This window comes from Myotis daubentonii, chromosome 1 (assembly GCF_963259705.1).
Source record: "Myotis daubentonii chromosome 1, mMyoDau2.1, whole genome shotgun sequence".
Lineage (NCBI taxonomy): Eukaryota > Metazoa > Chordata > Mammalia > Chiroptera > Vespertilionidae > Myotis > Myotis daubentonii.
This window is the reverse complement of record NC_081840.1, coordinates 23,772,312-23,798,440: the sequence shown is the minus strand read 5'-3', so window position 1 is coordinate 23,798,440 and position 26,129 is coordinate 23,772,312. Positions and strand designations below refer to the sequence as shown.

Genomic DNA, 26,129 nt, shown 5'->3' with positions numbered 1-26,129 from the left:
ATTGCCAGCCAGGCGCCCCGCTGGCCTTTCTGCTCAGGCCCCTGCGTGGGGACCTCACTCCCTCTGCGGCCCGTGTCCGCAGCAACCACCAGTGTCTCCTCTGCTAGAAACAACCCTACATTGTGCTTCGCAAAGGAGAGGCTACTGAGGAGCAGGGGAGCGCCTACTGGAAGAGGGACTGACGTGGCCTGGTATTTCCCCGCGGCCATGTCCACCTATGTCTTCCTGGGAGGCACAGGTAGATCCCAGCTGAGAGCACTGACTGACTGCGCCCAGAAGTCCCTGCGCTGCGTCCACCTGCCCAGATTCCCTCGCTGACCAGCCCTCCTCATGCGGTGCTGTTACCTGCCTGACCTGTGCGCCCCCTGGGGGCGGGGCCTTGTCTCCTCCGCTGCAGTCCCAGTGCCTGGCATAGAGGACAACCTTTATTTACTTGCTGAACTGAAACTTGTGTTTGGAAGACTGGCTCCCAGCTTGCAGCCTTGGGCAACCAATTCCTGCGTGGCCGTGGCCGGGGAGTCCTGCTCCCAGAGGCTGTTCCCTTAAGGTGGTTGCTAAGCAGGCTGGGGACTCTCAGGGCAGATGTGTCTTCTGCAAAGACCTCCGCTTCTCTCCCAGGGCACCAGCTCCCTGCCTTTTATGGAGATGGTTTCTGATGAGGGAAGGAGCAATGACTCAGCTGCCCTCTAGATGGGTCCTGAGCTGAGGTCTCTCCCCCACCATGACCCCTGACCCCTGCCTCAGCTGTGAGTCACCTCTGAATCATTGGCCTCCCCTCCCCCAGAAGTTGCAGGGGTTCTCTTCCAAGGCCCTCATAGCATCTGAGCCAGGGATGCAACGCTGGGGTCCCTGGGGTCAAAGCAGAGGTGTCACCGCCCTCCATGCAGAGGAAAGGCCTGCGCGTGGGTGTTGCTGCAGCCTCTTCCTGTCTGGACTCTGTCAGGAGCCTGAGTTCCCCCATTGCTGCAGTGAGGGGTGTCCTCAGAGAAAGCTCTTGGCTGAGCTGCCCCCGGTACCCTGAAAGCTGCCCTGACGGCGGCTTCCCAGGAGCTCGATGTGGATGTCCGGGTCAGAATTCTAGCACCGGGAGCAACTGAGACCTGGAACACGTGGCTCCTGGAGTCTTCGTACAAACACAAAAGCACCAGCGTTTCTCTGGAGCCTGACACACATGCATGCATGTGCTCACACACGCACACACATGTGCACTCACACATGTAAGTCTCACTGCACCCCCCGACATGAAAAGGCTCTATTTCCACAGGATCTATACATTTGTAATTGATTTGTAAAGACAGGCGATGGGGGGTGGGGCAATACCAAAAGTTCCCATGTGTTTTAAAGCCTTTTATTTGTTTACACATTCTCTAAATTGCAGACAAAAAAGATTCACTACATAGGTCACCAACACTGCTAACCAACCACAGAACAAGATACTAACCACAGCAAGGACGGGGCGGGCCTGTGACTTAGTCTTTGTGAGTCTGCAGGGGCTCCACAGGGGGCTGGGGTGTCCAGGGTTCGACAGATAAAGGCTGCCCGGTGCCTCCCTCAAGTTGGCTCCAGGTCTTGGCCTCTCCAGGCCTCACTCCCAGAACCAGGTCAGGGTCAGGGTCCGTGGCCAAGGCAGGGAGAGCGGGAGGGATCCGGTTCTGGGGCTGCCCATCCAGAAGCCCTCTGCATGAAGCCATTGACGCTGCCTCCGGGCAAGTCCTTGTCACTGAGTCCAAATCCAGACGTGGGCTGCTTCCAGCCTGGAGATCTCCCTGGAGACTCACATAAAGCCGCTCCCTGCGAAGTCACAAACCTGCACATCCTCTCAGGACCGTGGGAGATGCGACACGGCCTCCCCTCCAGGGCGGAAACACCGAGAACGCGACGCACCCCGTCGGCTGAGCAGAAACACACAGCACTTTGCACATCAGGAGCCACAGGGTGGGAACAGGACACACAGGAGAAGGAGCATCCCCGGAAGACAGGAGAGTGCACACACGACACACTGAGACCACGGTCACACACACGTCGGTCACGGCACACGTCAGTTAGCGGGGTGGGGGGTGGGGACGCGTGTCTGTTGCTGTGGTTGCTTTTTACGGAAGCCGGTGGAGACATCTTCAGACCGTTACACAGCTTCCCAGTCTGCACCCTCCCCTCTAACCTCATGAAAGCTGTGCCTGCCTCAGCCCTCCACCCTGTCTGAAGTCCCCCAGCATTCGGGGCCAAACGCTGAGCTGTCCAGCCAGCAGGAAGTGCAATGAGGAGGGAGTTCAGGGAGTATGAAGAGAAGACCCTTGGTAGCAGGCATTTCTATTGTGGGAGGTCAACACTCTTGGCCATTCTTTTATGACTGAGTTTCAGAAAGAGCTGGAGCATGGGGTGAAAGAGACAAGAAAGAAGTGTGGGGGGTGGGGGTGTACTGGGGAAATGGCTCCCCTCTTTTGTACCCACACCTGGAAGAAAACCCCAAGTCTGCCTCACCTACAGGCCTAGAGATGTACACGGAGACATGGCGATCAGAGGCCACTGCGATGTTTCAGGACTGAAAAGCAATGCGAAGGTCGGGTCAGGATGGGGTTCATTTCTCCAGCTCCTGTGGGATCCAGAGCAGCACCTTGCCCGTAGCCTGTGCCCTGCCAAGTGTTTCAGCCGGTACCAGCCTGCTCAGCAACCTCTCACGGCAGGCAAGAAAAGTGTACATTTTCCTTGGGGGGAGGGGGGCGGGGGGTAGAATGGTGGGCAACTAGGGTAGACACCCCTCCCTTTCTCTAACGCCATGAGGACAGATGCCGCATCAGCCAGGACGCTGCCGCCCCACCCGCCTCTCCCGCCACCTGCTCCCACCGCTCTGCTCTCAGATCTCCATCTCATGCTCTCCCGCACACAGTACCTAGCGGCGGCTCTTCTTTGTTTCTAACTTAGGCCTCTTCAGCTACGCGGTGGCAATGTGCAGGGGGGGATATTTCTCTTTTGTGCCACTGTTTCCTCTAACCACCACTCCACCGGTGGCAGGAGGGGAGGGGGGGACAGGAGCAGGAGCGCGAAGGCAGGATAAGGAAGGAGAACCAAGGTCTTGGGTGGGATATAAACACAACAAGGCAAAGTCAACACAAACCACAACCCAATTCTACCCAGAAAATCTGTGTCCCTTTACTAGAAAGCAGAATTAAGACCTTCCCCCAAGTCCCCAACTGTCCCCCAAGGCCTTCCCCAAAGCAGCAGAAGGAAAGGGAGAGATGAGAGTCCTTGTGGCCAGCGGCTTTCCATGCGCAAGGCTCTCTATACAACCGTGGGACTGCGCAGGAGTGAAAGCTAGGGGACCCCCCACCTGGGGGGACCTCAGAGGGAAATGCATCTTGTCCGGCAGCTCCTGGTGGTGGGCAGGTCCTCCCTCTCATCCTGGAGCAACACACAGTGTTCGCTTTAGTTCACTAAGTGGGGGGAGGGGGGTCCACTCCTGTTTACACCATCAGTAACAATGACATTGATAGAAATAATAGCCGCAGAGAGGCAAGCAAACGGGGTGCAGTGCATGTAACTATAGCCTGGGGAGGTTACTAAGGGAAACTAGGTCCCAGGGGCTCAGGGTCCTCCCCACTTCCTACGGGGACCGCTTACCCCCCTCGCTCCCCACCCCCGCGGGGCTCATTTGCCAGGCTGGGTCGGTGCTGCCGGCCGGACGGCCACTCTGCTCACCGCCTGGGCTAGAGGTCATTCTCTGTAACCATCTCTCTGTCAAAGGGGGTCTGGCTGCCCGCCAGTCCTGCCCCGCCTTCCTCTGGCCTGCCCTGGGAAACGTCACCATCAGCACAAACACTTCCTCCTCCTGGGGGACCCGGGGGAACCCTAAGGGGCCCTCCTTCGAGCACTGGAGCAAAGGAAGAGAGGGTGTTGGGAACAAAGAGCCCGGGACCAACGGGCATTCCTGTGCCCTCTGACCCCCTTACACCTCACAGCCTCACGGGACCCTGGGGAGCTACTTCAGGTCTCAGCCATCTGAGGGGACACAGCCAGGCTCTCAGCCCAGAAAAAGCCTTCCCTGGGAACCTACCCACTTCCAATCCCACCCCCCCCCACCCCCCCACCCCCGCCCCCAGGGAGCATGCCTTCTGGGAAACCAACTGGTGAAGACCAGGCAGGCCCGACCCCACCCTCCCCCTTTCCTGGAGGTCCTTCCTGAGGGGCTCTCTTCCCAGCAGCCTGGGCGGGAAGCAGGGAGAGGTGCCACCAGCAAGCCTTCCTGGGAGCCGCTGCTGATGCTTAAATGGTTCCCACTCAGCCCGTCTGGGGCTCTCCATCCGCCCAGTCAGGCACCTGAGCAGCGGGCACTGGCATCTTCCTCTGCCCTCCTCCCTCCCACCTCGCTCAGAAGCTACCTTAGCTGTCCCCCCACCGAGGGTCTCCAGCCAACTTAGGAAGGACCCCAATTCCCAGGGTCAAACACCCTCCTCTGGCCGACCCCAAGGCCCGAACTAACCCATCTGTTCTGCACCTTCTACACCCAGGGCCGGTGGCTGTGGCCCCTGGCGGAGAATCATAAAAACGTTCTATGTCCGAGAATGGGGAAGGGAGCCCCCAGGCTGACCACCAATCCAGGAGACCCAAGGAGACAGCAGGGCTGAGAGCTGGGTGGGAGACTTGCAGGCCTGAGGCAGGTAAAGCACCTGCCACTTTCCACCATCCTCCCCAGTCCTCACCTGGAATCCAGATGAAACGGGGCTGATGGGAACACCAAAAGCATCCCTTGGGGTGGGAGTAAGATCCCAAACAGGGGAGCACAGAAGAAGGAACGCCATTCGCTTTGCCAAGTGGCGGAGGGCAGGACTGGCCAGGTCACACCCCACCCCCCCTTCACATCCCCGCTGCTGCTGGCCTCTGGGGCCTGTCCTCTGGTAGCAGTGCCTGGGGGCCCTCCACTCGCTAGGCTACCCCATGTAGCCCAGCCTTTGCTGCCCTCTCTCCCCCCACCAGCCCCGCCTCCCCAGCCAGACTAGGAGGGACCTTGGCAGTTTATCTCAGAAAGTCAGGATACCTTCCCTGTGGGAGTGGGATAATCCACAGGGGTGCAGCCAGGAGACCTCTGTACCTCCCACCTCCAGCCAGCTGAGGGCACTGCTCCTGCCCTATTTGCCCTCGGAAGCCCCCCAACCAACAGGGAGATGAGGCCAGGGGACCTCTGCCTTGGTGTCCAGAACTGGGCAAAGGTTTGGGCTTTTAAAAAAAAATCACGCTGTCTAGGATGGCGGGCCTAAGGGGGAGGGGGGGGAAGGGGGGTGATGGATTGTAACAATTCTTCCTTTCCATCCCAGCCCTCCAGCTATTTAGCTCCAGGACTTCTTCCTAAGTGGAAATCGGGTTTCAGCTCTCCTGGGGTGCCCCTTCCCCCTTCCCCTTCCCCCTTCCCCCTCCAGGAGTGTGACCCTACCACAGTGAGGATGCACAGCTGCGGAAGGGCCAGGCATGGCCTGGTGGGCATCGTCCCTGGGGTTGAGCAAGGCTCTGGCCCAGTCATCATTGCCCTTGGGCTGTGATACACAGAGACGCTCTGAGGAGGGGCCTGTAACGGGCAGCAGGGAGGGCTGGCGGGTCTGGGAGCGAGAGAGGAAGGGAGGCTGACAACCAGCTTGTGGGCAGGAAGGTGGTCCTCGGGGCTCCCCACCCCACACACGGACCCTCTTCGCTGAGCCCCGAGGCCTGAGGTGGCCAGTAATCTTTCTTCCACAACACAGAAGAGCACAGGTCTGTCCCCTAAACTTGCCCCCCTTGGAAAAGTAGTAATAGCCGCCTCACTTCCTTCCTTAATATCTGAACGTTTTAAGGGGAGGGGCAAAAGGAATGGCGCTGTTTGAAGCACGAAGACTAATACGCACCATGAGTGTATCATGATCATCACTGAAACCCTAGCTCTCCCCACTCCCCCCTAAAGCCTGTTATCTTCCCCAGCTCAGAAGGAATCTGGCCTCCCCCCCCCCCACCCACCCACTTCCTAGCTGGTTCAGTCGCAGGGAGCGGAGCCTGGGGGAGAAGTGCCTCTGCAGGCCTGCCTGGCTGCCTGCCTGGGCTTCCTACCTGCCCCAGGGCGATGACAGGAGCAGGGGAGCCTTGGGACCTGCGGCTCCTGCCTGAGGCGCCTGCAATGAGCCTGTGGGGAGTTGAGAAGAAAAGCTAGAATGTAAGTTTCCTAGCAGGAGCCTTGTCTGTTTCCTCCATTCGCTGCAGGCCCAAAAAGCAGTGTTTCAAAAATACCTACAGGAAACAGAGGGTTTCAACTTCCGGCTTAGATCCTGCAGCCTCACCTCCTCCCTGGTTGGCTGGAGCCACATCGGAGCGAAACAAAGGCACCCTGGCTGTCGCAAAGATCGGAGCTGGGAGTGGACAGTGTGGCCTCAGTCCACAATGACCAGAGCTACTGTGGTGTGGGGACCTTCCTGCCAGCATCACCCTGACCCCAGTAACAGCCCTGCTGGAGAGGCCGCACCTCCCGCCTTACAGATGTGCAGAAAGAGGCTCCAAGAGGTCAAGACCTTTCCCCACTGTCCCCCAGCCACAAAGTAGGGGAGCTAGGCTGTCAACCCAAAAGTTAGGTGAATGTTCCGCTGAACTGAATCTCAGTCCTCTCCAGAAGTTAGCTCCTGCCTAGGGGGCACTGATCTTGCAGAAGGGAGTATCTCAGCAATGTCATCCTGAAGTCCCCAACCCCAGGGTAAACCCCCCACCTCCCACCACACACCCACGCACAGTCAGGGTTTCCTTTGTCACAGCTTTGGCCTAGTAGCCCTGACCACAGGCAGCACAGCCCTTAGAACATAAGCCTCCTTTGGTCAAATGGAGATTCTAAGAAGGTGTCTAACCTTGGCTAACTCACACTAGAAAAGGGGCGTAGAAATTATTTGGAGTCCCTCCCTGACAAGCACTGCTCTCGGTGGTCATTTATATAACATCACGCTCTTTAGGTCTCCCAGAGTCGCTGTGGACTAGGCAGGGCAAGCATTATTATCTCCAAACTCAGGTTCAGAGATGTTGAGTGACTTGCCCAAGGTCACACAGCAACTCCATGCCAGAGGCAAAATTAAAACCCTAATTATCTATGCGCACCCTATGATTCTGGCTCATTCTCTGGGGTTCAAAGAAAGACCAATAGGAAGTTTACCATCACCTTCCTTTTTCAATACAGAAGGTGACAAATGTGACTGTGTCTGCTTGAGTACCCTGAAAGTGCCATCCCGCTGCTGGCTTTGCCAACCCCTTTCCAGATGGGGAAACTGGTCTCCAAAGAGGAAGGGGCTGGGCCCATCCTGCAGGGAGGGGAACCGGGAAGGGATCTGGGCCCTCCTGATGTCCATTCCAGAGCCCTGAGCACCCCATCATTGTGGCAGGTAAAGCACCCTCCTTGTCTGCAAGACTCACCCCACCCTCACAGCTTCTGTGGGCGGCAGGCGTGGCTGGAGGTAGGACAGGACCTCCGCATTGTCTGTGATAAAGTGGGAATGGATTTGCACACCCTCCAAAGAGGACCCGGCAAGTAGTAGAGCCACAGCTTTTGTTTCAAATGTGCTTTTTCAACTTTTAAGCCACTGTGGCATTTTGGAACAATTTTGGTAACTTTTTTCCTAAAATTAAGTTGAAGTGATTTTCAAAACCAACCATCGGCCTTGGAGGACACCCCACTTTGGGTTGGAGGTTGCGGGGGCGGGGGGGGTGGGGCATAGAGAGCCAGAGCAGCCGGGAGAAGAGTTGTAACCCTCGAATGAACAAATGATGTGACAACACAGCAGCTTCCCAAAACAGGCTCACCTGCCCGCAGGGAGAAGGAACCATCTCCTGAGCAAGATGGAATCCCACCTGGACAGGGCCCTTTAAATGAGATCATTGCACATGCAAGTAACTCCCTCCGAGGCCGCAGGCCCCTGCAGGAGAGCGACCCCCATCTCCAGCCCCAGGTGCAAAGAACTGAGGGAGACCAACAGGGCTCGGCTCCATGCCAGGCTGCCTGGGTCCACCGGCCAAGAGCATTGCCAAGTCGCAGGGTGAACTCCGCAGCAGGCGGAAGTGGCCCATCTCGCCTGTCTGCAGGTCTCCAGGGGCTTCTTCAGGGCTGAAGGGCTAAAAATAACTCGGCCTTTGTTGTAAGCAGCGGACCACAGCGACGGAGCTGACTTCAGGGGAGCCGAGCATGCGCGAGGGTCCCGCTCAGCGAGACCTGCCCTTTGGGCAAATGATTTTCCCAGAAACCTGTCAGTTGTGCGCTGCTGCTGTTGCCACTGCCTGTGAGAGTCAAAGACAGCCCAAGCTGCTCCAGCCTACAGGGTGGCCTTCCCACACAGACTTCTCGAAATCTGAGCCTCTTTCTTCTTGATCCATTAAAAAAAAAAAAAAGTCCAGTCGGTACCGGATTGCTTAGGAGAGAAAAGCAGCCGTTGAGCTGAGGCTCAGCAAGGCCGCCGCTTGGTCATGAATAATCCCATCACCCCAGTTATTGTCTAGGTAACGACAATCTCTCCCCAATCCTAAAACTTCCAGAGTCAGGTCTCAGGACACAAGGGCAGACACACACTTGGTGGAAGGAAGAATTACTTGGGAAAGGGAATTCGTAGTGTCACATCAATACTGAAGGGTTTCTCGAAGGGGCAGTCCTTTTTACCTTTTTACCAACATTTAGATTTTCGACTGTGTAGGCTTCTTCACTCGCCTTCCTGGTTCTTGAGCCACCACCACCCTCACCCCCCTAGGAAAGCTCCAGACCAGGTGGGTTGGGAGGCAGAGTCTAACATCTTTCTCTGCCAGCGGCTGTGGCTTGTCTCACCTCAAGGATGCCCCAGTTCCGCGGGTGAAGGAACCGCCCAGCAGAGCCGCTCCTGATGGTAACAAATACTTCTTGGCTGTTGCAGGGCCTCACAACTGTCTTCAGAATGTCTCTTCCCACCCCCCAGGGCCTCCACCTCCCTCCCCAGCCCCATGCACAGACCACCCTGGCTGTGATGCCACTGGACATCTGCCCGGTCCAGAAGGCAGCTCTTCCTCTTCACACAGACCAGGAACAAGGAGGGACTTTCACTGTCAAGATGGCCTCCAGGCTCTGGGTCTAGAAGTTTCCAGAGAGGCTTCCTCACAGCCCTTTGTTCTTCTGCTGACTTCAGGGGGAAGAGCCTAAGCTGGAGGCAGGAGGCTGGGAGAAGATTTCTTAGAAGACAATAGGTAGAAACAGCACACACACGAGTAACAGATGGTGGGAACCAGTGAGAGGGCTGCAGTGCTAGGCTGTTCTCCAAAAGTGCAAGATCCTTCTGGTTGAAACAAGGCGGGCGGGCTGGAGTGTGGAGACCGGTGTGTGGGAGCTACGTAGACAGCTCGCCCTCTTGGTTCCGCGTGTCACGCCCTCTGGTTACTGGCTTTCCTCACAGTTGGTCTGTCTGGATACATGGGAGGAGGGGCTCAATCGGCTTTGAACTGGGCTCTGGTTCAACCTCTCCAGCAGCAAGTCACCTGCGGTGACCCGGGGCCCTAGGCTTGGCAGCCGAAGGCTGAGGCTTTCTCTTTGAGCAGTTCCCAGCACAGGTGGCAGCTCCAGCTTCCTACAAGAAACAAGACGGCATGACCAGCGGCACCTCTCCCAGCCCTCTAGCCCCACCCTGGGCCCTCACTTCTTCTAAGCCCTGTTTTCTTTGGACTTTCACAATTCAGAGAGCGAATCCCAGTGCTGAAAACGGGCAGGAGTCTGCAGCTCAGGAGAGCAAGTGCTGCTCAGAAAACCACAAGTGCTCAGGGAGGACCAGCTGAACTGTTGGAAAGATCCTCCCTCCTTGGTCCTGCCTCGTAACCAGCATCCCCAGGCCTGGCCAGCTCCCCTGGAAGCTCCACCTCCCACCCTCTCAGCCACAAGTCTGGGAAACATCTCTCCGGGCCTCAAGTTGAAATTTCAGGTGGTCGAACTGTGCCTCAGTTTCTTCATCTGTCAAATGGTAGTGGTGGTACCTAACTCGTAGGGTTGTGACGATTAAATGAGACAAGGTATATAAAGCCCTTAGCACAAGGCCTGAACTCTAGAGGCCTCAATAAGTGGGAGTGGTAGCTGCTGTTGTGATTGTCGACCTCATCCCCATTACCTTCTGGGGGCTCAGCCACAGGGGGGTTTAAACAGTACATGTGGTAGCCACGGTCACAGTCATCACAGAAGAGTAGCTGGTCCTGGTGGAATACAGAGTAGGTGATGAGAAGGAGAATGAGACTGAATTATTTAAGGCCAATGTCTTCCCTACTCTACCAGCCTTATTTCTTTTTTTCTTTTTTTTTAAATTGAATGCCAGCTGAAACTGGCTTTCTTTCTTTTCTTTTATTTATTTTTTAATCCTCACCCAAGGACATGCTTTTATTGATTTTTATAAAGAGAGGAAGGAAGAGGGAGAGAGAGAAAAACATCAATGAGTGAGTGAAATATTGATCAGTTGCTTCCCACATACACCCCAACTGGGGATCAAACCTGAACAGGAATTGAACCCTTGACCCTTATGGTGTATAGGACAATGCTCCAACCAACTGAGCCACATCGGCCAGGGCTCCACCAGCCTTATCTCCACAGATCAACCTCCGTGGACGCCCCTTTCCAGAACCCATTTAGAGTCTTCATTGTCCCCTGAGCATGCTTTGCCCACACCTGGAATTTCCCCTTCTACCTCCCCAACTATGCAAATCCTACCCTTAGTTTCGGATTCTGCTCAAATCATACCTCCTCCAAGAAGCCTTTCTTGACTACCACCTCACATTTAAGCTAAAAGGGATTTGTTATTCTTTTGAACTCCCACAGCCGACAACTCTGCCTCTGTAAGGGCAAAAAACTAAATCTATGCATTTCTATATTCCCATGAGGATTGGCCAGTTCACAGAATATACTTTAGACGTCTGAAAATTGTACTTCAATTCCTCTGAACCCCACTCTTTCTATCTGTGAAACACGCAACAACCATACTTGGTGGTAACATCCATGACACCTCAGAACCATTTTAGTGTTTCATATGTGAATCCGGAGAAATGCAAATGAAGCCATTTTTCAGCTCCCCAAAACCTCCTCAGGAGCTGGAGGCTGGAGCCCAGGTGAGAGCAGGGCCCTCCAGCTGTGGTTCATTTCCAGGGACACAGTATGCCCCTGGCCTCCTGCAGGTCCTTCTGCCTGGAGGCTCTCCCAGTCCCTGACCCCTTCTCTTCTGGGCCATTCCCTGCCCACTCTTCAAGTTTTCAACCCCTTCTTCCCTCAGAGGCTTCACTAGTCTATCCCTACTTGCACCCCCATAGCTCTTTCCCTATGACATTGAATTGCCTCTCCCCTTACGTTACAAAGCCCGGTGTGTGGTAGACATCTAACTCTTCTGTTAAATAGTTCGTTTGGAACATGCCTCTTGTCCACTCCTCTGTGGACTATGAGGCCCGTGGGGCAGAGCCTTGAACTACTCATCTCTGCGTCTCCTTCAGAGCTTCCTTGCACATAGAAGCTCCTCAGTAAAGGTTTGGGGTCTGATCACCACTCTCCAGCCCCGTTCTATTCAGTGATCTTTGGACCCGCTTTGATAGCTTATAAGATGTTTGTAAAATTATGTTTTATATCAAATCTCACCAGTGCAGAGATCCTGGAAAAAGTAGATATAGAAGTTGGAAACCCCGGTGAGCAAACAATGAAGAGGGAGAGGTCAGGAAAGGCCTTTTGAATCATGCCAAGACTTTTCAGTGGGGCAACGGGAGGCTTTTGAAGAGTCAGCAACAGTGGAGTGACATGGTCAGACTTGCAATTTAGAAAGATCTCACTAGCTACTGTACAAAAATAGTTACCCAGGTGGAGAGACATTGTTTCTAGAAACCAGAGACCAGTTAAAAGGCTGCTGTAGCCATCCAGGTGGGAGATGACGGTGGCCTGAACTATGGCTGTTGTCATGGGGGAAAGCAAAGGGCCCTTGCTCCCATCCAAGAGTCACCGACTAGATGTGGAGAATGACAGGGAAGAAATCGAGAATATCTCCTGGGTTATGGCGTGGACAGCAAGTCAAATACTATAGCTACCCACTGAGACATGGACAGAGGATCTATGGAAGGAGAGAGCAGCCTCAGTTATAGATACTGGTATGTTCTACAGATTATGCAGGAGGGATGCCCTCGAGGCATGTGGAGGTCAGAAAAGGGGCCTGAATGTGAGAGATGGATTTGGGAGTCATTTGTGATTAAACAGCAATGACGGTCCTGGGAGGGGATGCCTAGAGTGTGTGAGAGAAGAAGTCCTTGAATTTGTGCTCACGGAAAGGTGTGCATGAACTCCTTGAAATTATATGCACAATTCTGTATACAGATAGAAATAAATGTACATTTTTCTGAGGAAAGAGTAGCTTTCATTGAAAAGCTACTTCTGAAAAATCAAGGACTCATCTAAGGTTCTGAAACAAAGGCCAAGAATAGACTTTTGGAGAGAAAAAAAAGAGACTAAGAAGCAGTCAGAGAAGTAGAATGAAAACAGGACAGGGTGGTTTACTCCAAAAGAGTTACACCATGGTTGTCAGAGCAGAAGTAAGCTATATGACCATATAATACAGGGGTAATGCGAGGAGAGAGAAGTTAGGATGAAGACAGAAAATAGGGAGAGACTCATCAGAAACAGTATTACCAGTGTCCTACAAATACTGATAACCCTACTACAGTGCCAACATGAGAAATACAAGAAGGTTGAATGCCCAGATTGAACTCTCCTAAAGGGAAAGCAGGCATCTGTGGGTTTAAATGATTTTTGCATGGGTTGATGACTATCTAACACCATAATCTCTTCTTTCCCATCTGCTTTTCAGGATAATTGCCTGTCAAAACCACCAAGAAATCCCAGCTCATGCTAACCCCCATGAGAAACACAGTTTAAGGACCTTTTACTCCCAAGTATCCAAGAAGCAGGATCCACCTATGGCTACAGTTCCAGAGAATGGGAATCCCACTCTGGGGTGTACAAATCCCTGACTATGTGAGAGGAACCCTATTGCCCAAGCAGCCTCACCCCTTGATTCTTCCCCTAAGGCTCTGCCAAGTCAACATCAATAAAAACACCTCAGCATGAACACTCTATGTAAAGCCAAGGATTAGAATCAACTGTAGGCAGAAAATAAGATTATATTTATGTATTGCTTTGGAGTAATCTCCAGAATTTTCAATAAAAAAGCAAGGTGAAGCCGAAACCGGTTTGGCTCAGTGGATAGAGCGTCGGCCTGCGGACTGAAGGGTCCCAGGTTCGATTCCGGTCGGGGGCATGTACCTGGGTTGAGGGCACATCCCCAGTGGGAGATGTGCAGGAGGCGGCTGATCGATGTTTCTCTCCCATCGATGTTTCTAACTATCTCTCTCCCTTCCTCTCTGTAAAAAATCAATAAAATATATATTTTTTTTAAAAAAAAAAAAAAGCAAGGTGAAGAAAATATGTACATTGGTTGATATTTTCTAAGATGCATCCATGTTTTTATGGACTCATTTGCACATACATATGCTTACGCTAAAACAAAATGGAAAGATAAAACATGTCTTTTTAAATGGTTACCTATAAGCAAAGTGAGAGGACAGTGTAAAAGAGATAGGGATAGAAGCTAGATTTCTTTGAATATACTATTTATTTTATAAATTTGATTTTGGAGCCAGTAAATATTTTACAAAGTCATAAAGCAAAATTCACATTTTAATTATCCCTAAAAACAAAAGAAGAATGAAACAAAGCCATCTAATTATGTATTAGATGACATAACCAAATAGAAAGAAACTATTCCAAGTGACTTTAAAATAAGTTGATTGATTGTACATCCTTAGTCAAATACATCTTAGGACAAAAATAAGTGCAAATGTGTGTGTGTGTGTGTGTGTGTGTGTGTGTGTATTTCTTTTTAGAAATCATATTGTTGTTGATAATAGTGGAACTGATAGAGACTTTTGTGTGTGGATTAAATGGGTGATATTTTGAAGATACAATTTTGACATAGTTGAAAGAAAATATAGATGTAAGATCGATGATGTTAAATAAAAACTCTATAGTTAGTCCTGTGCATGAATTGGAAGTATCAATGTTAATTTATAGTGCTTTTTATCTTTAAAACAAACAAAACATATTTTCTAGCTCTGTCCATTGAAAATGCCCCCAAACTATGAATAATACCGTAAAAATCAGCACCCCTAGCATTCATGTTATGTTCTCTAAAGATCATTGCCCACTTAAAAACACACACACATAAATCCTTGGAGAAATGGCTGATTTCAGGTCTGGAGCTTAAAATTAATGAGTACTTTTATATATTGGAAAACAAGGACACTCTCAAACTATTAGAGTCATAAAGACTCAGGGTGCCTGAGTAAAAAATCTCAGGATCCTTCCTAATTACATTCCCATTGGCCAAAGATGGGACAATTTTAACTGTAATGGGTTGAAACAAATTAAATATGTTTAAATCCTTGATTTCATAAAGATACTATATTTTTTAAAAAAAACTTTGTTACCTTTGGAAGATGCTAGGAAACATCCTATTATTTTTTATTTTTTATTATGAAATACTTTTAGTCTTAAGGAAATGTTGCAAGAATGGTACAAAGAGTTCCTGTACATACTTTATTCGGTTTCCCCTAATGGTAACATCTACATTATCATAGTACAATCATGACAAGCAGGAAATTACCCTAAACATGACACTACTAACTAATCTGCAGACTCATTTAAATTTCACCAGTTTTCCCACTTATGACATTTCCCCTAGGATCCCACTTTGTATTTACTTGTCATGTTTTCTTTTCTAAATCATTTTTTATTTTTCAGTTACAGGTTGACATGTTCTCTGTATCTATGAGTCTGTTTCTGTTCTGCTTATTTATTTGTTTTTTATATTCAATTGATGATAGATATGTATTCATTGCCATTTTATTCCTTCTCCTTCTCCTTCTCCTTCTCCTGCTCCTCCTCCTTCTCCTTCTTGACCCTTTCACATTTCATGTAATACTGGTTTGGTGTTGATGAACTCCTCTAACTTTTTCTTGACTGGGAACCTCTTTATCTGTCCTTCAGTTCTAAATGATAGCTTTGCTGGATAGAATGATCTTGGTTGTAAGTCCTTGCTTTTCACACTTTGAATATTTCTTGCCAATGCCTTCTGGCCTGCAAAGTTTCTGTTGAGAAATCAGCTGACAGTCTATGGGAGCTCCCTTGTAAGTAACTAACATCTTTGCTCTTGCTGCTTTTAAGATTCTCCCTTTGTCTTTCACCAATGGCATTTTATTGATGTGGGCCTCCTTGGGTTCATCTTGTTTGGGACTCTCTGTGCTTCTTGGACTTGTGTGTCTATTTCTTTCATAACATTAGGAAAATTTTCTGTCATTATTTTTTCAAATATGTTTTCAATTTCTTGTTCCCTCTTCTTTCTGGCACATGCATGATGCAAATGTTGGCACACTTGAAGTTGTCCCAGAGGCTCCTTACATATCTTCATATTCTTGAATTCTTTTGTTCTTTCTGCTGTTCTGATTGGGTGTTTTTTGCTTCCTTATATTCCAAATCACTGATTTAATTTTCAGTTTTGTCTACTCTACTGTTGATTATCTGTAAATTATTCTTCATTTCAGTTAATGTAGCCTTCATATCTGGCTGGTTATTTTTTCTGGTTTCCATGACCTTTTGTAAGCTGTTGAAGTTCTCACTTAGTTCATTGAGCAGCCTTATAACCAGTGTTTTGAACTCTGCATTTAGTAGATTGCTTGTTTCCATTTGTTTAGTTCTTTTTCTGGAATTTTGTTTTGTTCTTTCATTTGGGACATGCTTCTCTGTCTCCTCATTTTGGCAACCTCCTGGGTTTATTTCTATGTATTAGGTAGAGCTGCTACATCTCCCAGGCTTGGTAGAGTGGTCTTATGTAGTAGATGTTCTGTAGGGTCCAGTAGCAAAGCCGCCCCATTCACCAGAGCTGGGCACTCAATGTGTACCCTCCCCGACTGTGGAGGATCAGCTGTGTAGTGGCCCACCCCACAGAGCAGCACGTACTTCAGTGGGGCTCTGACGCCTCACTGAGTCTGCCTCTTGAGTGTGTTGCTTGTGGAGGTGGTTGGGTGGTGTTTCAATGTGGTAGTACGAAGCTGTCCTCTGGGTGCACTGGTTCTGGGGCCTCCCTGGAGGTGCAGGCCAAGGTCAGCCACCACCTGTGTTCTGCTCAGGGCCACCCAACATGAGCTACAAAGTGATCTGCAGATGGCTGCTACTTGTGCTGGGCTTGGAGGTGCCCCAGATAGGCAAAGCTTAGAACCAAGGCTGGCTGCCTTAGCATGAGGTATGGGGCAGATGCTGCTTGTTTGAGAGATTTTAGGAAAGTGTGAAGCATGAGCCAAGAAAGGCCATTTATATGTAAAAGCCACTGGAAACAGTATGGGTTGGCCTGCAAATTGAGTGGGGCAGGGTCTCAGAGAATCACCAGGGTGAAGAGAACAGTGTGAGCCAAGTTAATGGAGACTCAGATATGGTGCCTGCTGACTCTGTTGAGGGTAGGTTCATCAAAGGAACAACAGCCTCTGCCAGCACTTCTGTCTGTGAGAAAGTTGCCCCTCCAGCTCTCACCCTGATGCCAGACAATTCAGTTCCTCCCCATAGGTCCCTGGTGCCTTTCAAGCTGCTGCCCCAGCACTGGAGCTCAGAGGGAGTAAGTCCAAGTAAGTCCATGTGTGGGCCCTTTAAGAGGAATGCCTGGAACTCACAGCCCTCCATCTCACTCAGTTACAGACCCTGCTGATTTTTACAGCCAGGAACTGCACAGCAGATTTTTGAATGCATGGGGATCAGTACCCTAACCCCACATTTTTCAAGGGTCAACTGTATTTAGAAACTAATATCTGGGTGCTATAGGTCCTCACTACTCCTGGGTTGTCATTGCTTCTAGGCCCTCCCAGATGACAGAGTTAGGAAGTAAATAAATGTATGTGTACACACACATGCACACATCTATATGTATGCAGACAGATAGCTATAGATACATAGGATGTCCCAAAAAATACACACACTTTGAATAATTATAAAGGCAATTTTTATTAAAATACATTTCATTTAGAAAATTGAGCTATCAGCTGTTAAAGTATATACATTTTTTGGGACGCCCCAAATATAAATACATATGTATATAATATTATATTGAAATCATAAATTCCTACCAATACCTCCTATTCTAACCCAAAACCATGTAAATATTTGAAAAAAGATCTGAATATTTTTTCTAAGACATTGAGAAACCTGACTCTCGTTATTCACAATATATAGTTATTAGTTCAGACCTGTGTACATGTAGTTTCAGAATGACTAACTCACATGCCTGTGATAAACAAATATACTCACTACAGTACAAAATTTGTATAATTAGTTCTCTCTTTAGCTCTAAAATACACAAATACTACTTTCCAAAGTTACTTAAATTAGTTCTTTCCTACCCCACCCTTCAGTATGGTTATGTTATCTATATATAGTATAAGCCTAAGCAAACATTATGACCAAACAACCGGAACGACCACTATGACACGCACTGACCACCAGGGGGCTATGACACCCACTGACCACCAGGGGGCAGATGCTCAATGCAGGAGCTGCCCCCTGGTGTCAGTGCACTCCCACAGCCAATCTCCTGTGGCTGGCCAACCTCCTGCGGTCCACTACTCCCCCTCCCCCTCATGCATGAATTTGTGCACCAGGCCTCTAGTCTATTTATATCATAGTTAGGGTAATTTGTTACTGCTCATATTCCACTTCCGGTTCCCCCCACATCCTGGTTGTTTTTCTTTCTACCCAATTCCCACTCACTCTTGTAGATAACCAATCTCTTTAACTTCTTGCTTAATCCTTCCTGTATTTCTTTTACACAGTGAACAGGTATATGTATATTTTCTCATGCCTTTCCTACAAGAATGGCAGCATACTATACATTTTTAATTTGTTGTGTGTTTTTTTCATTTAAAATGTATTCTGGTAATCATTCCATATAAATTCATAAAGATCTGCCTCATTTTTTAAACAGCTACATAGACTCCGTTATGTGGCTATACCATCATTATTCAACCATTCTATGTATGAGCAATATTCTGCAAGTATAAACAATGCAACCATGAATAACCTTATGCACATGTATTTTCATAGTGCTATATCTTTAGAGTAGATAGTGGTGTATCATTAGGGTAGATCCCTAAGGTGAAACTGATAAGGCAATAGGTAAGTGCATAGCAGCTGTGTTAGGTATTGTTAAATTTCCCTTCAGAAGGGTTGTACCACTTTGTCCCACTGACAATGTATGAAGGTGTTTTTCAATTTTATAGGAAAGAAATAGAATCTCCATTTTGTTTTAATTTGAATTTCTTTATAAGTACATTTAAACTTTAATTTCCAAACTTTGGGGGCCATTTACATATCTTTTGTGAATTATCTTACATGTCTTTTTCCCATTCTCTATCAGGTTTCTTATCCCTTGTCCCTCAAATTTTAAGAGTTCTTTATATATTGGTGATACTAGCCTTTTATCTGTAGTAAATGCTGCAAATATTTTCTCCCAGTATGTAAATTGTCTTTTTACTTTACTGCATTTTTTTACTATGCAAATTTGTGGTCAAGTTTTTCAATATTTTCTCTTATTGCTTCTGAATTTTGAATCACAGAAAATATTTCCTCAAATTTAGGTTAAAAATGAATTCACCCATGTTTTCTTCTAGGACTAATATGGTTTTATTTTTTATATTTAGATACCCAGCCCATTTGGAGATTGTTCTCATGTATTATGTGGACGTAATTTTACCTTTCCCCAGATGGTTATCCTATTGGCCCAACACCATTCGTCGAAATGTCCATCTCTGAGCCAGTAATTTTAGATGAAACCTTTATCCTATACTAAATGTCCAGATGTAGTTGGATCAGTTTATGGGTTTTCATTCTATTCCATTGTTCTATTTGTCTGTATTATTTTAATGATAAAGGCTTTACAGTATGTTTTAACACCTCGTAGGACTAGTCTCCCCTCAAAACATTTTTTTTTCAGTGTTTCCTTGGCTATTCTGGCATGCTTCTTTCCATATGAACTTCAATGGGCTTGTCTAGTTCCATTTTAAAAAAAACCTGGTGTTTTTACTGGGCTTGATTTAAATTTGTAAGTTAACTTAGGAAGAACTGACATCTTTATAATGTTGACTCATTCTATATAAGATCACACAATGCCTTTTCATTTGTGCAAGACTACTTCTGTATCTTTTCAAAGGTGTTTTAAATTTTTCTTCAGATGTTTTACACATTTACTATTAACCTTATTTCTACATATTTTTCTTTGTTCCTATTTTAAGTAGAGTTTCTCTACTATTATGTCCTCTAACTTAATTATTTCCTATTATTTGTGCATATGAAGGCTATTAATTTTGCATGGTAATTTTATATCTTGCTACTCTAATATTTGAGTTAGCATTATCATTCATTTTCTTGGGTTTTTCAGATATACTATTATAGCTTATGAAATAGAATTTAAAAAAAGAAGAAATTGAGCTTTACTACTTTGTTACCATCATATGCTTCTAGTTGGTCTCTCATGTCTAACCACCTTAGCTAATATCTCTAAAAGTAGAGATAATGGGCAACCTTATCTGGTTCCTGATCTTAGTAGAAATGCCTCTAGTGTTTCCCCATAAGTAAGATAATGGCTTTCATTCTAAGGTAAAAAAAAAAAGTTTGTCATTAAGAAAGTATCCCACAAGTTCTATTTTCTTGAGTGTTTTCATCATTAATAGGTGTTGAACCCACCCTGTTATATTTGAAAACTAATAAAAAAGGGAAAGAATTAAGCATTTATTCTGCCTTTTTTAATATAATCTACCAGAGGCCCAGTGCACAAAAATTTGTGCACTCGGGGGGGAAGGAGGGGTCCCTCAGCCCGGCCTGTGCCCTCTCGCAGTCTGGGACCCCTCGGGAGATAACGACCTGCTGGCTTAGGCCTGCTCCCCGGTGGCAGAGGGCAGGCCCAAATCCCTAGGTGCAGCCCCTGGTCGGGCTCAGAGCAGGGCCGATTGGGGAGTTGGGGCACCGTCCCCTGTCACACACAGAGCAGGGCTGATCAGGGGGTTGAGGAGCTCCCCACTGTCACTCACAGAGCAGGGCCCATCAGGGGGGTTGGGACACCGCCCCCCATCACACACAGAGCAGGGCGGATCAGGGGGTTGGGGCGCCGCCCTCTATCACCCACAGAGCAGGGCCGATCAGGGGGTTGGGGTGCTGCCACTGTTACACTCAGGGCAGGGCCGATGGGGAGGTTATGGCTCTACCCCGTCACACACAGAGCAGGGCCCGGGGGGGAGGGGGGGGCGCCGCCCTCTATCACTCACAAAGCAGGGCCGATCAGGGTGTTGGGGCGCTGCACCCTGTCACACACAGAGCCGCAGGGCGATCAGGGGGTTTGGGCGCTGCCCCCTGTCACACTGATCCCGGTGCCGGGAGGCCTCGTGGCTCCGCTGATCCCAGTGCTGGGAGGCATATTACCCTTTTACTATATAGAATAGAGGCCTGGTGCACAGGTGGGGGCTGGCTGGTTTGCCCTGAAGGGTGTCCTGGATCAGGGTGGGAGTCCCCACTGGGGTGCCTGGCCAGTCTGGCTGAGGGGCTGAGGGCTGTTTTCAGGCTGACGGGTGACTGAAGCTCCCAACCGCTCCTTTTTTTCTTTTTTCTTTTTTTTATTCTGGGCCAGCTTTAGCTCTGAGGCCTTGGCTGCTGAAAACAGGTTTCTGGCCTTTGTTTACTGTCTGTTTTTGATACAATGTTGCGGTCCGGCTGGCTGAAGCCCGGCTGAGTAAAGCAGGTTTCTGGGGTTTTTTAGCTTCTATATTTGCAACATAGTTGCTTAGAGTTGCAGTTGAGAGGCCGGCAAGTCAGGCGGGGAACGTTGGAGTCCTCCGTCACTGAAGCAAGCAAGCCTCCCTGTTCGCATCAGCTGCCTGGCTGCCGGCCGCCATCTTGGCTGGCAGTTAATTTGCATATCTCCCTGATTAGCCAATGGGAAGGGTAGCGGTCGTACACTAATTACCATCTTTCTCTTTTATTAGATAGGATTCCTGAGGGGAACCAAGGTCCCTGTGGAACAAGGGTCCCAAGTGTTCTGGGGTCAAAGGAGAAGGGGAAGGTCATGACTGGCCCTTTCTCTGGGACCCGAATTACAAGAGTCCTGCTTCCTCTTCTCCCCTTGAAGGACTCCCAGCCCCATGGACTTCTACCTCCTGGTGGTGGCCCCAAACTCACATCGTTCTCCGAGGTCCCACAGAGGATGCAGGATTTGCACTCTATGCACTGCCACTTGTAGGTCTTGACAGCCTCAGTCATGTTCAGGGTGAACTGCAGGCAGGTTGGGTGACCTAAAGGAAGCAGAAATGGCAGCGTTAGGGCCAGAGGGTCTGACTTGTCACCCCTCAACACCACTAGCTGAAAACACATTTATGCCCAACTTGGAGAGGGGGTGAGGGTAGCATGTATTGGGAAACAAACTAGGGACCCAGATGGGGCCCTCCCAAAACTCCCCACTACCCACAATTACATCATCAGATCAAGGCCTAATGAGAGAGATGGGCATTAACCCTTCCACCAGGGATAGATGCCACCCAAATCCTCTTGCCCTAAGAGCACTCCCCCCTAGAGGTGTAGCCAATTACGAGGATAGCAAGTGGTGATCAGAGAGAAACAGAAAGGCCGCGGCATAGCATATGGCACAAGGCTGCACTGTGAGTCACCTGCATTATCTCCCGGCCCCAGTATCAACTATGGCAAGAGCGACACACAAAAGCTATTTGTAATTGGGCCTTCTGATCCACAAAGGTGTTCACCACACTGCCTCAGGGCACAGGAGAGTTGGGTATGAGGACTCCAGGGACAGAGCTCAGGGACTCTGCAAAGCCTTGCACTGTTATCCAAAGCATCCCTGCCCATGCCCAGGAGATTAGTGGGAGTCCACGCCTGCACAGTACCAGGGGCTATAGGGGGACGTGGCCTAGCAGGGAGGGCCAAGAAGTGCAGCATCACAGCAAAGGGTACATAATGGCCAGGTCTATCCTAAAACGACTGGTCACTGGCTCTAACTCTCTTCTCCATCCCAAGTATCACATCAGCCAAGCCAATAGCAGGATCGGGGAGAGACATTAAGCTCTCACCTTAGAGCTCACAGCCCCAATGGACCAATTCTGAGGCTTGGCCTGCAGAGCTGGACTCTGTTGTCAGCCATAGCTCACCCAAAAGAGACCCTCGGGCAGTGAGAGGACAGGTCTGAGCCACAGAATGTGAAGACCTTTGACCTTCTATTTGGCAGGGAAAGGAAGCTTGGATGATGCTCTCAGGTTGCCCAGTGCTGTCAGTCTGCACAGAGCATTCAGGGCAAAGCCCATTACTGACTCTATCACAAAAGAACTGACAGCTTTGCCTACTGCTGGGGGTTCCCCCTTCTCCAGAGCTCCAGCGCTGCCCAACCCACCATATAGGGCGTTGTGTTGCCTCTCTCACATGAGTTATTATGTACTTCTAAAGGAGGACACTAGAGACCAAGGGTGGGGGTGCTAATTAGAGTTACTTTCACCAATCCAGTGCCCTCCACAGATGGTCAGGACGCCATGTGGTACCACCACCCCTTGGCAAAGCCATGCCAGCAGGAGGCTCCCCTTTCCTCCCTTCCAAGTCCTCAGAGCTAGTGACACCAGGGTCATTTGGGGCACATACTGTCTATTCAGTCAACATAAGAACCCTTCAAATTTGGGGCTCCACAAATACAAACCACACTGTCATCTCTGAGAGAGTAGGAGTGGGGGTGGAAATAATTCATTGATGGGGACGTGGGGACCACTTAGCAAAGGGCAGGTAGAAGTATCGAGGAGAAGGCTGATCTAAAAGCTTTTCAAGGACTTCTCAGGAGCCATCCAGCTTAGAGACTCCCATGCTCTGGACTAATAACCCTCTCAAACTGACACCTTGGCAGTGACCCCGGAGGGAAAGAAGCCCGGCATTAAAAGCCTGATGAACATCCAGTTGATAAAGCATCTCAAAGATCTATTGAGGAACAGTGGCCAGGGTCATTCCTATTCCAATCTCTCAGAGAGAATACCAGGATTGGAATAGGAGAGGAAATACCAGTTTGAGATTCTGAGTGGTATGGGCCACAAATGCCCAGGGTCTCAGACAGGGCACCCTTGGGAAGGTTGCAGATGAGTTCATAGAGCAGGTAACCATGCAAGCAAGTTGACTCTGCCCAGTTCCATGGGCTCAGGCCACACCCCAGCCACAACCAGCCAGGTTACAGTAGTTATTCATGAATTTGTTCATGAAGGACTATTTATTGGGCAACTGTTAAGCCAGCCATTGCACTAGACAGAAAAGATACAGTGGTGAGCAAGATACCCCCAACACCTCTAATTAGAGAGAACTCAAATTAATGAGCCATACTCATATCTATTTGTTTACAACTGTGTGATAGGTGCCATGAAGGAAAATCATAATTGGCAATGAAAACAAGCCATAGGAGAGCCTAACCTAGTCCGAGATGCCAAGGAAACATTTCCTGAGAAGTGAGGTGTTAGCTGCATGGGAGAGGGGAGAGCTCCTGGTGAGCACAGCAGGTGTGGAGGCCCTGAGCAGTGGAGGCACTTGGCAAATTAAGGGGGGGAAAGGCTAGTGAGCAGAGGCTTGGCAAGCAAGCGGAGAAAGGCAGGAGGTGGCTGGCAATGTTGCTGGAGCCAGATGACACAGGCATTGGTATCCCTTATTTAAGGATTTGGGGCTTTAAAATCATTAAAGAGTTTTAAGCAAGGCATGGACTGGATCACACTGTGTTTCAAAGGAACGCACTTTAGCAAGAGAGCTCTTGGGGTGATGAAGCAGTTCTGAATATTGATTGTGGTGGTGATTACATATACGGTAAGATTGTAGAGAATTATACATACACACACATAAGTACACAGTGTGTGCGCATGGAAAACCAATAAAAGATGGGTAAGGTCTGCAATTGCATCGATGTCAATTGACTGTTTTTTAAAAATATATTTTTTTCTTGATTTCAGAGAGGAAGGGAGAGAGAGATAGAAACATCAATGATAAGAGAGAATTGTTGATTGGCTGCCTCCTGCACACCCCACACTGGGGATTGAGCCCACAATCTGGGCAGGTGCCCTGACTGGGACTCGAACCATGACCTCCATAGTCATAAAATTCTGAGGCGAAGGAGCCTGCAGCCAGAGCTGAGGTGACCTCCATGCTCAACCACTGAGCCACACCGGCCAGGCTCAATTGATGATATTGAACTATAATTATGTAAGATGTTACCAGTGCAGGAAACTAGTTAAAGGGTGCATGTGACCTCTCTGTAATATACTTAATAACTTTCTATGATGCTATAATTATTTCAAAATAAAAAGTTGAAAAGGTCTTTTTGTATAAGGAAAACACAAATAAAAACTAAAATCATTAAGAAGGGGGGAAGGAAGGAAGGAAGGGAGGGAGGGAGGGAGGGAGGGAGGGAGGGAGGAAGGAAGGAAGGAAGGAAGGAAGGAAGGAAGGAAGGAAGGAAGGAAGGAAAGAAGGAGGGAAGGAAGGAAGGAGGGAAGGAAGGAAGGAAGGAAGGAAGGAAGGAAGGAAGGAAGGAAGGAAGGAAGGAAGGAGGGAAGGAAGGAAGGAAGGAAGGAAGGAAGGAAGGAAGGAAGGAAGGAAGGAAGGAAGGAAGGAAAGGGAAGGGAAGGAAAGGAAGGGAGAGAGGGAGGGAGGGAGGGAGGGAGGGAGGGAGGAAGGGAGGGAGGGAAGGAAGAAGGAAGGAACTGCTAAGGAGAAAATTTGAGAGGGTTGGGGAACAAAGGAGGCAGGAAAATGGGGGGTGGGGAGGGATAGTGTAGAGATGCAAGAAATGTTGACAGGAAATTAGTTTGGAAGCTGATGCAGCTACCAGGAGAGACACAGGATGATTAAACTAAGGTGGGGATTTGAGAAATATTAAAGATATAATTGACAGGACTTAACTACTGTTTGAACTTCAGAAGAGTGGGAAGAGGGAGATGATGAGAATCATTCTCACGCTTCTGATCTAAGAAATTAGATGGGCTGCAATGAACCTTATTCAGGTGAGGAAGACCACAGTAAACATACAGGGACCAACTGGAGGAGGGGAGGATTTGCTCTGTTGAATTTGGGAAGTCTGTGAGACTTCCGGTGGAAATGTCAGGTAGACAGTGAAATATGTGTATTTAGAGCTCAAAAGAGAAGTGTGAACTAGACGTTAAATTTAGAATTTTTGCTAAATGGGTGAGAATTAGTGAGATTATCTAGGAAAATAAAAAAGAGCACAAAGAAAGAAAAAAGGAGAAGAGAGAAAAATATCTAGGACCGAGCTTTGAGGAATCAAATATTTAAAGCTCAAACGAAAGGATCAACAGAGAAAACCGAGAAGATGGCTGGAGAGGTAAGACCCAAACCAGGCAAGCATGGGGTCACAGCAGCCAAAGAAAACATTTCAAGGAGAGGGTGGTCAGCCGAGTTGACTACCACAGGGACTACCACATTGAGTTTGTCGTTGCTCAATAAAGGCCTGGCGTGAAGGAGAGTTGACAGATCAGAGCCAAAGCTGCCCTACTAATAGTAACACCCTTCACAATGTCCTCTTCCCTCGGAAGGAAGATCAGCACATTCCAGAGCACCTCGTGGGACAGGCCAACTGCAGCCGCCTCCGCAGGTGGGCATGGGGTGAGGGTGGGGGATGTGTGTGTTTCATGCAGCCACCAACACTCCATAAATCTTTATTGAGAGCCAATTCTATGCTCAAGTTCTCTCAGACCACTGTGCTGAGCTCTGAAGACATTTCCTGGTATAGTTTTGAACCAGTGAACGGTAGCAAGTGGGTTTTGGAAACTCCTGTTGGAAGTCTCTGAAAAAGTCCCAAGGGCTTTCTCTGCGGTTCAGTCTTGAAAGTCATCAGCCTCCCCCCAAAGACCTTCAAACCTAACAGAAGGGAATGACAGTCACACAACACACCCCATGCTCCCCTATAAAATGTAGGACAAAAATGAGCCTCCATAAGATGTAAGACTAAGATGAACCTCAGCTCTGGCTGCAGGCTCCTTCGCCTCAGAATTCAAGA

General features: G+C 48.8%; 1 protein-coding gene across 1 annotated transcript in view; it reads right to left on the bottom strand.

Annotated features, from left to right (window-relative positions):
* Positions 1-8,928: 8,928 nt before the first annotated feature.
* DPF3 (double PHD fingers 3) overlaps positions 8,929-26,129 on the bottom strand; it is a 274,154-nt gene continuing 256,953 nt past the window's right edge. Inside the window, exons 9-11 of the mRNA XM_059691834.1 lie at positions 21,272-21,384; positions 10,101-10,182; positions 8,929-9,569 (exon numbers count right to left, since the gene is read on the bottom strand). Of these exons, the coding sequence (XP_059547817.1) occupies positions 9,499-9,569; positions 10,101-10,182; positions 21,272-21,384 (266 nt within the window). The 3' untranslated portion in view covers positions 8,929-9,498. The remainder of the gene's footprint in view (positions 9,570-10,100; positions 10,183-21,271; positions 21,385-26,129) is intronic.